The sequence below is a fragment of the Boleophthalmus pectinirostris genome, unplaced genomic scaffold (genome assembly GCF_026225935.1).
Source record: "Boleophthalmus pectinirostris isolate CB_2022bp ecotype Guang Dong unplaced genomic scaffold, ASM2622593v1 HiC_scaffold_21, whole genome shotgun sequence".
Classification (NCBI taxonomy): Eukaryota; Metazoa; Chordata; class Actinopteri; order Gobiiformes; family Gobiidae; genus Boleophthalmus; species Boleophthalmus pectinirostris.
In genome coordinates, this window is record NW_026571175.1 from 19,896,400 (window position 1) to 19,911,778 (window position 15,379).

A 15,379-nucleotide genomic window follows, 5' to 3' on the forward strand; every position below is an offset into this window, starting at 1 on the left:
TAAGTCCAGTAGATGGCAGCCTTTCCTGTCATGGTGGGAAATGTTTGTGTTTGTGACACACTTGCAAAATGTTGAAATAGTTGCCTTTTATTGTTTGAATGATACTCAGAGAACAGCTCACAATAATCCAGAAGAAACATTACAACACTAGGGTATATCTGAACCATACAGTGACAAAATATGTAAGACGCAATTACACAAAGAAATAGGTATTATGTATGAGAGAATCATATTAAAATAGTAGTTAATACTACTAGAAATAACCCAACTGTGCTTCAAATTAGACTATTTGCACACGAATGTATTAATTTGCACAACTGCATTTTTGTCTCTTAAAGCCAATTCAGCCAACAACCCAGCAAGTCATTTCTGCGTGATTAACAATTAACAATAGATTACAATATATGTTATTATTAGTAAACACGACTGAACTGATTGAAAGACTTGTCATCCGCTTTTGCTGTGGATGACAAGTAAAACTTGATCCACGTGCTCGCTTGTGTTTACACTGCAACGTAATGACGTCACATCAGACCCCACCCCTCACGTCGAGCTGCCTGGCAACCAGGGCCACGAGCTGTGAACAGGAAGATCTGTCGCAGTAAAAGGACAACCTGCGCCCTGGACATAAACTTCAGAGAAACTACAAAAACTTCTCTCAGCTGCACCATGGAGGATGCAGATAAAGGTAACACACTAATGCATGAGTTTTATTGTTTTTCACTGATTAAAAATAACTTTAGTTTAAAAGTTACCAAACTTTATGCATTGTGAGGGAGACCATATGGAACTCAAGCTTGATTAGTGTAGGTTTTGTGTTGCAAAGTCTAGCTTACTTTTATATAGAAAATACGTTTATAATAAGAAGGTACGACATCTTAAATAAGTGTCAGGAATGAGGAAGTCTAAGCTATTGATCAATCACAAAGAGGCACACATTTAGGCTGTAGCCTATGTTTCTGTTGTCATGGGCTTAGTTACACTATAGACTTTAGTGGGGCTCTAAAATGAAAAAGTTGACTCCCTTTAAAGTACTTGAAATGTGTTTAGTTTGTGCACCTGACAGCTTGTAGGCCTGTGAGGTACACCCCTGCTGTTCCAGTTCTTCAAGCCCACACCTATTGTAGTCTGTTATTGAGCAAAGATTATAAACCTATTCCAACATTGTAGTTTTGTTTGTTTAAACACTTTGGGAATTAAAGGTCAAACTGAAGGTGATTCTTTTTAACTCCTCTGCTTGATACACACATTTCCTGTCATGCTGCACAGTCATGGCTTCACTTCCCTCTCAGTTTTCATCTTTTCCATTCATGTGCGAGTTTCTGACCATTAGAAAGTTATAAAGCCAAAAGAAACACCTTTCTGCTTCTGCCTGGGTGATTGCATTTGTCATTTTTTTGATTACCTAACTTTACATAATTTCATATCTTGAAGTGAACAAGCGCTACTTGTAAGGACAGTATAGGACCTAGGCCGGGCTTGTCAACAGATGTCATCAGTCTGACAGTTTACTCTTGTGATTAGGTAGAAAAACAGAGTCTTAATCAGAGCAGAGAGGGGGCCCTTGTCCCGTGAGCACAGTTCCTCTTTGAGCCCCTGATTGAAGAGCTCTGTCCTCACATTCCAACACTTATTGATTTACATTTGACTTTATGTCTTAACAGTCTGGTATAACAGTTTAGAAAGAAATGCTCAGTGTAAATAATGCAAATAATATATATATTTTTTAATGAAAATATGATATATTTTTGAACACAGTGTTCTGATTAATACATTTTGAAGATAATATGATTGACTTGAACTGCATTGGCTGATATTTTTCCAAACTATTCTAGACTCACTGTCTGCTTGCATAACATTTGAAATAAAAGTTGGGTTTCTTACATTTTATAGGAAATTAGCTCTAACTCAGATCAGATTTTAGAAAATGAAATCCTTAATCATTCCATGCTGATTTGCCCATAACAAGATTGATCATAAGTGGACAACTTTTTGCTGAAATTAGATTTCCAAGTGGTAACATTCAGGTCAAAGGGAGTCACAGAGACCGTTAGAAACACAGGCTGGTCCTGTATGTTGTTTGGGCTGCAAACACAGGAATATTCAGGGCCAAATCAAAGCTTATAAAGAGTCATGCCACCTAGATGTTACACTGCAAATAGAGGAAAGTGATCTGAAAATTATCAAGCATCCATCAAGCTGGACAAAAAGAAGTCTAGTTGTTTTTCAGAGATTACTGAATCAGCTACAAAATAATAATAATAATAATAATACTACATAAGATATTTTTCCTGTGTTCTTTTTTCACTGGTGGTGCTCCCTCCATCCACCATGTGGTGCTGCTCTGTTTAGGTGTCTAATAAAATCATTCTTGTTTCTGGCTGTAGGTGCTGTTGTCGTACTCTTTAGACTGGCCTTGCTTTGGTGGCTTGTTTTCTTGTCTGTGACTTGCTCGTTGTTTTTGAAGGTGTATAAACCAGCATTTTTATAGCCTGCTGTGGTGTTGTTTAGGTGTTGTACCCCACTCTATCTACATTAAACTTAAATCTAAGACAACCTTTTAATATATTGTCTTGACCAAACAGGAGCAGTTCTTTGTCCCATGCAGGATGGGAACTGTGTGGCGGATGGACAGTTCTCTATGTCTCATGATTCTTGTCTTAGACTATCATGTGACACAGTGTGCCATGGATATTATGTAATTAAAGTCGTGCTGTGGGTTATTAAGCTCTCCAAAATGTTTGTTGTGACCGCTGCAGTGGATATTGAGCAAGCTTTAAACTTCAAAATAAAATAATTGACTGTATAATATGGCAACATTTTTATCATCATAATCATCTCAAATTGATCGATCATAATCATGATTTTAAAAAATATATATATTTATTATACTGATTTTGTGGATATAAACAATATATTTACAGACTTTTTCCATAGTGTGCACTGAGGGTTTGTTATGAGTCAGGGCTGTAGGAGGCAGTTTAACATTCTTTAGACTTTTAGAGCAATAGCTTAAGATCCCACGTTGTTTCAGATCTGGTCTTGGTGTGTCTAAGTTTATTAAATGAATGTGGAAATCAGCCTTTAGTCAAAGAGACAGAGATGTATATTATTTTATTAATTCCTAAATTAAGTCCTTGCTGGAGATTTGGATTAGATATTAAACTAAATGTCCAAACGTCTTAGTATAATATTTCATGGCATATTGCAGAGAGACTGTATAAGGCTGTATATACTGTAAGGCTGTAAGGCTGTATTTTAGACATGTTGTCTATGGAAGGTACTCACAGAGTGCAAAAAAGGAACACAGTCACTGTATCTAGGTCCTCCTTTTGTATTTTAATGTATTGCTTCAACAAAATAATGCATTTAGAAACAAGGCCTTGTAATTTGATATTGTAACCATTCTAGCTATGGGCTCATACAGACTATTTTCTGATCTATGTTATAATGTTGTTTAGTCATCACAAACATACCAGGAGTTTTACTTTTCACATGTTTAACACACAAACCATTCATATATATTTAGGGTGAGTTCTCTGTCCCTCCACTGTGTTTTTAAACTCCATTTGCCTTCACTAGAATCATTTGGATCTCAACTGTGGAATTGTTCTTCTAAAGGAAAAAGCTGTTATCCAGGAAACTACTGCTTCATGACATCACAAGGTGGAACCGAGCATTTTGAGTTTTGCAGATGAAGACCAATTATTAATAAAGGATTACTCAAACATGTGTGAATGAAACAAAACACATCTCTGGGTTTTGAGGAGGTAAGAGCACTATAACATGATTTAAAGCTCATAAAAATTAATTTTGTGCAACAAAAGATCTTTTTAATAAGAGTTTTTAATATTGTAAAATCAAAGGTTTTGTTAGAATTTAAGTTTGGTTCTTAATATTTTTGTGATGTAGTCTTAAAGATATATTGTTGAGTTTTCCATAACTACAAATTACCCATGCATGTTTGAGCACCAAAGACCACTTTCGCTTACACAGCCCTTTTAGCTCGGGGCATCCTCTCTCCTCCATTCTGACTGACCGGTATTACCGCTACTGCTGCCTCTTGTGGATTATCGCTTGGCTGTAATCTGGGACACCACAGATTACAGTGCTTTTCATCTCCTCTCCCTCCTCGCCCCCTTCTGGTCCATCTCTATTGTCACGTGAACGATCCAGCCAAATGGGACCCTTTTCTCTTCTTGAATGACACGCCGGTGATGGTGGAAGAAAGCAAAGAGGGAGGGAGTTGATACAGAGACCTGGGAAATTGGTGTCACGCAATATCAGTAGCACAGTTTGAATAGATACAGGACAGGAGCGACCTTTGGGATAGCTGATTCAGGCAATGGTAACTTATTAACATATAGAGAAAGATGTGTGTGACCTCTTGAACACAAAATTGCAACTAAGTTTCTATGCAGTTACAGTGAGACGGGCGATACAGAGGAGTGGATCACATGAAGTCAATCAGGACAGTGCCGGGGGTGCAGAGGTAGCTGTGGTTCAGTAGGCGGTGTGTATTGGTCTTATTGGTAGGGACAGCGGTAGGAATGGAGCCACTAGAGGAGTACCAGTCTCCCTTTGACTTTGAGCAAGGAGTCAACACCAGCTACCTGTATCTGTCCCCGGCCTACAGTGACACGCCACCCAGTTCTCCTGCATCCAAGAGCAGAGGTAAGGCTGAGGAGAGAGAGGGCACGGCTGGCACGAAGTTTGTTTAGTGACCTTTAAAGAGGAGGGAGGGGAGGGAGTGACAGCTGTTTAACTTAATTTTCATTTTTGTCATCGGATCATTTTTTCCTTCTTGTCACTTACTGGTAATTTTGTTGTTTTCAATGTAGAGAAAGAGGAAGAACTGTTGACCTGATGTATTGCATCAAGTGGATCTACTCTGTTTTAAAGTGGTTTCAAAAATATTGTCAACAGTCACTATTATATTTAGATTTTAACATTCAACTTCTACCAAAGCTTTGTAATCAAGTATTCATCGGTTTTATCTTCCTTTTATAGGTGACATTTTGAGGACAATTTACCATTCATAAGATATAGTACTTAGTTTTAAATTGTCATTTGTTATAGCAACAGCGCAACATCATTCAAAAACCCATTATAAATGTTATATAATGACAGTAGTTTAGTAGCTTTTTATAGCTATTCTATACACTATTATGTATTATATTATTCACACTATAGTTCAGCTTTTACTTATATTATTGCATTGTTTATGTTCAGTTATTATGTGACATTTTACATGTTTCTATCTTGTACTACTTCATCTATCTGATGAAGTAGTACAAGTGATACTAGAAAACTCACAAATCCTTACAAGTTGATACTTAAAGTACTTTGTTTGATCCTTGACCTACATTGTCTTTTGGGTTTTGCAGTAAGATAATTATGTTACTGTAGCTTTCAGACATGTTCACGATGTACCCGTTTGTGTAGCCTGCGGTTTTACATTTTAATTAGCTGTTACGCATTTGACAGTCTTCTCATGGTTTGCTGGTTAAGAAGTTAGACATATTAGTTTTAAGTGGTTTAATATTCAAGTTTATTACCTACGATGTGAGCATCTTGTCATGCTAACTATTTGAAACATAAATTTAAAGGCACTGCACCTGATTTTTACTGAAGAACAAAAATGTGAAAATCAGAAGATCATTTTCAGTGGTCTGCAGTAATCCAAAGTTATTTATGCATTCTGAGTATTCCAAATTATTCATCATGACAGTAAAGCTAACAGCAACTAGTATGCTAACGTGCATGTCCTGATTAGGTGACAATGAAACGCTCTCTAATTAGATGCAGACCGCACACATTAGACTTGTTTTGACCCCAAGAGCCAATTATTTTGCTCAAACACATGGGGATAAAGTGGGTACAGGACCTTTACTGTCAGTTTTGTATGTCAGACTGTGAGTGCCCTGTATCTTGCACTATGCAGAATGGCACTGGTGCATTTGCTGCTCTACAGTAATAGGAGTAGGGGGCACATGTAAGACAAGAAGAGCAGCTCTCAGGGTTGTGCCCATTCTTTTGTAACCACTCACAGGGACAATGGGTTTTCAAGGAAACCAGTTTTCTTTGTATTTTTCCCACAGATTCTTATACTGCACATCTTGAGTTGTCTCAGTAAAATACAGGCATTGATTTCCAGTGGGATGTCTCACTTGAGCGTGTACTGACAGATAAATACTTGTGTTGTCCAATCAACTCTTGTTATTCCCATGACATTAATTATCATACAGAGTGCTAATGCCTGGGCCCAGCTCTCAAATTATCTGATTTTCAGACTCAAGTACTTGTCTGTTTGGAGTTCTTAACACAATTATATATAAAATCTTTTTTTCTTTGTTGGAGAAAAAAAGTCCAAGTCTTGTGAATAGCTATTTCCGCCATCACAAAATGCCCATCTGTCTCAGTTAAAATGTTTTGAAATGTTGCAACTATTTTGTTTCGACATGAAAGTAAATGGATGCCAAGGATTTGGAAAGAAGTGGGAAGATACATCTTATGTCAAGTCAGACTAATGCCATGGATATACAGTCAGCTGTGCAATAGAGTTTTAACACTTTACTTCTGTTTACAGATTGTGGACTGCTGGAGCTTTTCTTTCTCTTGCCTGTTAACTTTATACATCCACAAACTTGATATGATAATCATATGATAATCTTTTTTCTTTTAACAGGCCCATACTATGCTATCTTATAATCTATGTTATAATGTTGTTTCCTCATCAAAAACATACATGGAGTTGTGTTTTGTTTCATTCACACGTTTAACACACACACCCTGCATATTTAGGCTGAGTTTTTCCCTCAAACAGAAACTATGTTCCACCTTGTGATGTGGCAATACAGGAAGTGTGCCATTGTGTTTTAATCTCCATACATCTTCACTAATATCATCTGGATAATTTCTGCCCTGGAATTGTCAGTCTCTACTGAACAAAAGGTAAAAGGTAGCTGACTAGCTGTTAACTCCAGGTATGTTTTTGAGGACATAACAATTTTATAACCTGACCGAAAGTTCACAAGAGTCAATTTAGCATAATGTAGGATCCTTAAACATTAACAATACACAACATTATTCTATTATAAACACTTGTATGGTGATCTCAGATTAATATTATGGTAGGACATATTTACATTATCTTATTAGTTTGCAATTCAACATTTTTAATTCAGTTGTGAATGTAAGTGTGTTATTGAGAGCACTGATGTGTTCACATAATGTGTTTATAATTGTTCTATTAATGGAGCTAATGAATTGTAAAATGTGTTTCAATGCACCCTAGAAGAAAAAGCTGGCTTTAGGGTATAGTTAATGTAATGGGGGATTCAATATAAACAAATATTTATCCCACCCTAACTGACATAATACTGAAGAGTTGTTGTAAAGAATAATATATTAATGGCCCTATATTGTGCAAAACTGACTCTTGGGAGATTTAAGCCATGTTAGAATGTTGTTACTTCAAAAACATACCTGGAGATGTGTTTTGTTTCATTCACACATGTTTGAGTAACCTCTTATTATTAGTCTGTCTACATCTTCAAAGCTCAAAATGCTCTGTCCCACAATATGATGTCATGTAGTGGTCATTTTTCATTTAACAGCTACTTCTTACTTTTAGTTCTGTAAATATTGGCAATTCTAGGTCTGAAATTGTCAAATTATTCTAGTGAAAGTTTATGGAGTTTAAGAACACAGTGCAGCATTTACTGTATCACCACATGGCATCACAAGGTGGGACAGGGTTTTTTCTGTTTGAGAGAAGAACAAAATATGCAAGGTTTGTGTGTTAAACATGTGTAAATTGAACAAAACAAAACTCCAGGTATGTTTTTGATGAGGAAACAACCTTATAACGTGGATCAGAAAATAACATAATATGGGACCTTTAAGCTTTTATAAGTAATTATTTTACTTTCATGATCTGGCCCTCAGTATTTCTGTAGTAGAAACTGTGCTGAGGTCACTTAAATAATGAGTGCATTTTTGCCACAAGGTTGGTCCAGTGTCAGTGTGTTTGTTTACCTATAGCTGACAGTGAACCACGCGTGAGATATATTTTTCAACAGTTCCCCTGACCTCCTTCCTCTCATTGTTTTTCATTCACCTCTTCTGTTTCCTCTTTTTTTTTTTTATCTTTGCTTCTCTTATTTTCACCAGTGATTTTTAAATCCCTTTTATAAACCCAGATTTGATCATACTGACAAAAAACACCTTCAGAGAACACGTTTTCATTTCCTCTTTTGTCCATTTGAGTGACAAATCCTTACAACCCTTTGGCTCTCACGCTGTCAAGCTCAGGATGTCTCTATCAAGAAAACTTCTGTGTATTATTGATGTGCTGGTCCTACTGTGCTGCTAGAAATAAGATGTATGAGAGATAGGGAAGGTGCATGTTGGCTGCTATGTTGGAAGATAAAAAGCAGGTCCCCCATGATGCACACCTAGCATCAAACAGCATCCTTGAGCATCCTTACTTTTGTAGTTCTGCTTCTGATAGCCCCTAACCCTTAAACACCCCCTTATAGCATGACAGATTTTGTTTGACAGTCAACTTTAGCCTATCCTCTAAGTGCTGATACAAGATAATCTACAAAAAAAATCAGTTTCAAACATGGCTATCCCAGGATAAATTTGAGTTCTTTTGTGGTCTCCTCTCTTGTAGGTTCCCAGCTGCTCACAGACTCTGCTCCTGAAGTGGGAGAAGATGCAGTGACGAGTGTTGAGTCGCCTGCCCCGCCACCTGCCATGACAGAGGAGGAGAGGCAGGAGCTGCAGGAGGAGCTGCTCAAGGTCAGGTCAAAGGTCAAGGGGAATGGAATGGTCACGAGCTCCACTAGTCTGACTTTCTGAAATCAATCAATACTAACATCCCATAGAGGGGGAGGAGGAGGATGTATCAAATGTGTCCACATAACTGTAGAAATATGTCACCAAAATCCTAATGAAAATGAAAATGATTTTTCTTTTATTTTAGAGGTGATCCACAATATGTTTTCAGTGTGATTGTTGCTGTTGTGATTGTAGTTGGGCTGTCTGATTTGATGGGTTTAAACACCCATTAGAACAAATCATAAAAATATAAGCTTGACAATAGCTTCTATGTTGTCACAATTATGGCAGCATTTTTATATCAACTGCAAAATATAACTGACATTTTTATCCATAGGTTGAAGATGAGATCCAGACTCTGTCACAAGTGTTGGCAGCCAAAGAGAAGCAGGTAGCAGACATAAAGAGGAAGTTGGGAATTACACCTCTCAATGAACTCAAGCAGAACATCAGTAAAACCTGGCAGGAGGTCACCACCTCCACTGCGTAAGTACACCCATAAAACCAGTGTCATAAGTGTTTGCCTTGTCTTTAAGTTATTAAAGTATCAACATAGGCACAAGTCTGTACTTCTACCTGCAAATTCCATGTATCTGAGACAAAGGATGTCTGTGAACTGGATAAGCTGCCTATGTCTACTGTAAAACAGATTCACATGCTTGCAGGAAATGAGCAGTTTCTTGAGGGCATGTTAAAATGAATGAAGACAGTGACGTTGGCTGCAGAGCTTGATGCCTCTCCTCTTTGATCTCATGTCTGTTTCCATGGAGCTCATATCCTCCTTCTGTGTCTGTTCCAGCTACAGAAGGACGTCAGAAACTCTGTCCCAGGCCAGTCTGAAGGCCACCGCCGCCTTCTCTACTGTGGGCTCCGCCATCAGCCGCAAGCTCGAGGATGTCAGGTGAGCCCTTGCCACACTTGACACATGTCGAAGGGAGAGGTACTAAGGGAATATATGTTCTGTATCGTCAAACTCCCCTCTTCCCTCTTATCTGTCAGGATGCACTCACTGACGGGGAATACTTGAAATGACAGGACTCACACTTCCAAATGCGGGATAAAAAGGTGCAGCTCTAACCTCAAACTCAGCCTGTCATCTGAACTTCACAACCATGACAGTTACTTGTAATTATGCATTGCATTATGCATGAGTTCTTCCACAAAATGTAGAAAGGTGAAGAAATAAGAAACATGTCCATGTCTCTTGATCATTAGTATTTTTTATTACTACAATCATACAATTTTCTATATTTCTTCCTATGATAATCTGAAGGCATAGAACAACCAAACATTAAATTAAGCATTGATATCATCATGCCTTAATAGCAATCTAGTCAGGTATTCGTACATTTACAGTTGCCTATGAATAACGGTAAAGAGCTCTGTATTATAAGGATTTTGAGACACCCACAACTGACTGTTCACTTTGGGACATGCCCCGTGTTGACCCCAAACCCCCTCCCAACCCCCAGGTCCTAATCTGTCTTTTCTCCTGTCATCCTCCTTCTCTCTGGATTACTGAGCTGCAAACAAGATTATTAGGCCCCTGAAAGCTGCAGTGTGCTGAGAAATGCACCCTCACGGACCATGAGGCTGTGCCAGGCCTGTGCGGGGGGCTGAGGTGGGGGCGGGCAGGAGTGCAGGGTCAAACGGTTTAAACATGTGTGTGTGTGTGCATATATTCTTCTGCTGCGTGCCTGTGTTTGACGACAAGATTTCCGCCGTAATACATAGGATTAACACACACCCACTGAGTTACTACACAATCGATCTTAATGGGATGAAGTAGGATTTATTTGCACTCATTCAATGTGTGGTAAAATAAATAAGGGTGCATACACGGACCATGAATTTGTCTGCCTTCTCTGTCTCTTTATCTCTGACTAACCCCTCTTTCTTCTCCATAATGCATTCGGATAGCATGCGCTCAATTCAACACTCGGCTAGTATGCCAGTGATGAGGTAAGTTTTCCTACTTTGTGCACATACTTTTAACAATGAGTTATGATCTGTACTCAGCCTATGATCCCACCCAGATTGCCCTAAGTATGTGGACCACCTCTGTGAACGCAAAAGCAAATTCTACATCTTCATAGCAAATACATTATTTACTTAAGTACAATTACTGAGCATTAATAATGTACTGCTTTTGTTAGGGAAAATATTATAGGTTATAGTAGGCTGTATCTATCCTGTGTGTTTCAGAATAATGAAAAAACAGAACAGTTGCCTTAAAGATTAATAAATAAAAATCAAATATTATATCTTTTGAATGGGAAATAAGTCTTCAAAATGTTGCATGTAACGGGAAGATGAAACCCATTAGTAAAATGTAGTAAAGAGGCAACTGTGCAGCCTAAATACTTGCAGTTGACCCTAATATAGAAAGTAATTTGTGTGAAATAAACAAGATTTTTTTTTACAAGTTTTAACAGTGTTACAGATACTAAGCATACCCTTAGACTAAGTTCATCTTTTTTTTTTTAAGCATACAGTCATTGTAAGGTTTGTAGGCAGCCAAAATACCCTGTTTTCACTAAAGAAAAAACGCTCGTATATACCACACAGTGTCCCAGGCTGTAGTTATGTTAGCAGTTATCAGTGAAGGAGCAGCTTTCATAATCTGTCAAAGCCAGACCTCCACTTTGTCAAGCTCACACTTCTCTGGCAAAAATCTAGTTCCACAAAACAAGATATGGCCTAAAGATGATAACGCCCAATTTCAGAAACGGTTCCTTAAGGACACTTTAGGTAACTTCGAGTAGCTTTAGTGCCTGCGTTGTATTTTCTGTGAATGTCAGGTAGCTTTTGAGTTTCAGACACACCTCATGGGACATTTCCAATTCACAGGAAAAGAATGAACTCACCTCAAAAGTGTAGTGTATCTGACGTGGATCGGGTTACAACATGACCTGGAAAGGCACAATTGCTACCAATGCGTTTTCCTTTTTCCCTTTATAAAGCTCTGCCAGTAATAAGTCTGTGTGAATATGTCTGCGTGTGTGTCCCCAGGAACACGCCAGGATTCAAGTCCTTTGAGGAGAAAGTGGAGACTATAAAGGTAACTAACGGCCTTGTGGACTGTGTTAATGTGAAGTGGTAAGGAGACTTGGAAAATAGATTTGGCCGTGCATGTGACGCCAGATAACAGCAAGTATGCAACAGGAATGTACACAGGAAATTTCTTGCATTTGTTCCATTGTGTGGGTCCTGGTCATCTCTTATAAGGTAGATTCCTCTTCTTCCTTTGCCTTTATATGGTAAATGTCCATCATGAAACACAAAGGTTAATCAGTAATTACACATTATTAATATATAGGGTCAGTTTTATGTGGTAAAAAGAAAATACTAAATAGTTAAATCAGCACAGTGCCATGGTGAACATTTTAAAACAAAATATTCTATAAAAGTAATGATAAATTATATAATATTCTAACAATAATCAACAGATACATTAATCGAATAATTTTACATTACCAATCATGAATATAGTCTACAGTATGTCTACTATAGTGTATGTTTTAAAGGAGAAAAAGTCACCATAATGTTGCATTATATAGCAGGATGTTCAAACCTACAGATAGATTTACTTATAACTGGATAACATTTTACTATTTGAAAAAGACAGGCCATTTGTACATCATCACACTAAATATTACACCAGCGAATAGAATAAGGCATTGTTGGTGAAGGATGTGGTCCATATATGAGGAACCTCTGCTGAAGTCTTTGGTGGAAGTCTGAAATAAACTTTTTCTATTGCCAGAAAATAGACTAGATAAATGGAACCTAAAAATGACAAACATTGTAAAGTGAAATTCCTTAAAAATTCTGTATTTTAGCAGCAGAGTATCATTACTATTATGATTTTCACAAAATGGACAGTTATTGTGTAGTCCTGGTTCTTAACCCTAATCACATATTTGTGCTCGGCTAAGCAATCTCTCATACCTTGTCCAATCTTCTGGACAAGGGCAAGACAGATGATATATAACATGAGTATTATTACAATTAATGAAATAATTTTGAGTGAATGATCTACTATTGTGTACATCCATGAACGTTTTTGTTTGAAAGACATTTGGACAATGAGGACAGTTCAGACACTTCAATGTGCCAGTAGGTTTTTGCAGTCACGTGCTTTTATTTCCTGGAGGAAGATACGAGTTCATTCACCTGTCACAGAGATTTGGAGCATGTCTAAAAGAAAATAAAGCAGGTTCAAGAAAAACTTTGCTTAATACAGGGTCACTTAAGAGTATAGACCAATTATCCTTAACCATATTTTTGATTTGTTCAGCACAAGTACTGTAAGTGGTGACAAACATAGGGTGAGATAGGTCTTTAGACCTAGCCATATTCTTTTTAGTGAGTAAAGTGCATTCTTAACTGCTGTAGACTGATAGACCCTATCTAGGAACCAGTTGGACATAGTCTCTGCCTGCTAAGTTTGACCAATGTTTTGAATGTTTCTTTCTCTAGACTAAAATGACTCCCGCTGCTTCACCCACTGAACCAGCCAATCTGGACAGCAGCGGTGCAACTACAGAGTCTTTGTTGAGTCAGCCTGAACCCACGACTGAAGGGGAGACGCCAATGCACTGAGACCTGCCTCTAACCCTGTGACCCCACGACCCCTGAATACCCTATCCACTTGACCTTTGACCCCAGACGGCTCACAAGTGCTCCCTTTTCTCCAGTGTGTGCCGGTGTCCTTTGTGATGGAGGCCAAATGACTCTTCCTAAACTTTAGAGTGGACTGAATGTGTCTGATGGGGGCTGTGTGTCATTATGTATGTTGTATCCTCACCTTTGTTAATGTTAAAGCTTTGTTAATGCCAACCTTTTGTCCCTATGTTTTTGACAGGAATTGTTTACGTTTATAAAAAAAATAACTAGGCAGAAAAATATATGTCCATCTTGTCTAGTGTAAAGATGATTCCTGATAGTGAAGGTCCATGTTAGTTAAAGGTGCACTATGTAAATTCTCTGGCTGAGAGTTTGCCTGCTTGTTTCCATGGAAATTATATTGCTTTGCTTGAAATGTTCCACAGTTTTATATTAAATTTGTCTCTCTACATGGAGTCTAGCATGTGACACCACCAGGTTACAGGTTATAGGGCAGATTTGTTGAGAGGTATTAAAAAAACCTTATGAAATGAATACCAGTTTAATGCCATGATATAAAACCACGCAGATAGTGGATTCCCTGTCAGAAAAGTTACATAGAGCACCTTTTAAAAGTGTTTTACAAACTTCAACACCGTTTTGTTAAAGGAGGCATACATGGCAAGTGCTGAGAATGTTGTAATGTTGTAAAGTACCTAACTCTTGTTTTGTGTTGTCATAAAGTGTTATTACAACCTAACCATCATTCTACACCATTTAAAGGTCTTAACATTGTGTCCAAAGTATGAATGTACTTTGTCTATCACTGTGTCATATATAGTGTTGCACTTTAACACATAAGGCTGGGAATAAAATCTGGTTTGAAAAGTGGCCATATATTTCCCTTGACGAGAGAGTGACAGAAAGGTGGTCCTGTGTCGAGGTAGTACCAGAAAAAACAGCCGCATCAGCAGAAGACAGGAGCAGAGCAAACACAGGGGGCATGAGCCTTGACCAGGAGAGAGGGAAATAAATAGGTCTCCTCCACAGTCAATATTTGAACAACTCTTCATTGTTTCTTTCAGGGAGGTAACACCTACAGAAACTCCCACCATCATAGCAACAGGGCAGGCCAATGGTGATTCCCAACTGTTCAGAGATAGACTGTAATATAATACTCTAACTGGCCATGCCTGACTATTGAGAATAAATTGTTTTATTGAACCATGAGATCAATATGAGCCCATGATGATGTTGCTTTGACTAAATGACCAATTAAATACTGTGCAGAACAATGCAGGTCAATCCCAACTGTTCAAATAGGAGAAATCTAAACAAACTGTTTGTGTCTGTTTTCTAAAAATAAAAACATGCATTGTAACAATATCTTTTACTTTTGATTTCACAGCACATTCAATTTCTGTATTAAATAATTCTGAAGTATAATGAACAATAATAAGTGAATAATAAGTAACCACATATGAAGATGTATGGTATATCGAAATGCTTATATAATGAACAACATGTGAATTACACACCAATTAAACATATATTAAACATAAATTCATTGTCTCATCTTCATTATTTAAAATTACGTGTGTATTCTTCAATAGATTACATCATCCTCTGATACAAAAATACCATAAAAAATGATTAAAAGTTGCAGGCTGCAGTTCACAATTTGAACACAGGAGGGCAGCCAAGAACAGAAGCTGGGATGTTGTTTTCAATTACAGGCTCAGTAAGTTGTGTAAAACCAGTTTTTATTTTTTTTATTTTTTTTTATAAAGCTTTTGCATACTTTTACTGTAATGTAGAATAGTATTCAGAAATGTGTTTTGTTTTAAGTTCATAGTTCTTACAGTGCAAATGCAGTTTCTAAAGAATTATTATAGACCATGAATCCTTTGGTTTTTCAGGTAAT

General features: G+C 37.6%; 1 protein-coding gene across 2 annotated transcripts; it reads left to right on the forward strand.

Annotated features, from left to right (window-relative positions):
• Positions 1-548: 548 nt before the first annotated feature.
• Positions 549-14,839, forward strand: tpd52 (tumor protein D52). Of its 2 annotated transcripts, XM_020932845.2 has the most exons (6): positions 549-688; positions 8,681-8,808; positions 9,185-9,333; positions 9,647-9,748; positions 11,860-11,908; positions 13,330-14,839. In XM_020932845.2, exons 1-6 carry the CDS (start codon positions 670-672, stop codon positions 13,450-13,452), a joined length of 570 nt encoding a protein of 189 aa, XP_020788504.1. In that variant the 5' UTR covers positions 549-669; the 3' UTR covers positions 13,453-14,839. The 2 variants fall into 2 exon arrangements, with proteins under 2 accessions (XP_020788504.1, XP_055012923.1); XM_055156948.1 differs by lacking the exons at positions 11,860-11,908; positions 13,330-14,839 and having other exon boundaries at positions 9,647-9,752.
• The last annotated feature ends 540 nt before the right edge of the window (positions 14,840-15,379 follow it).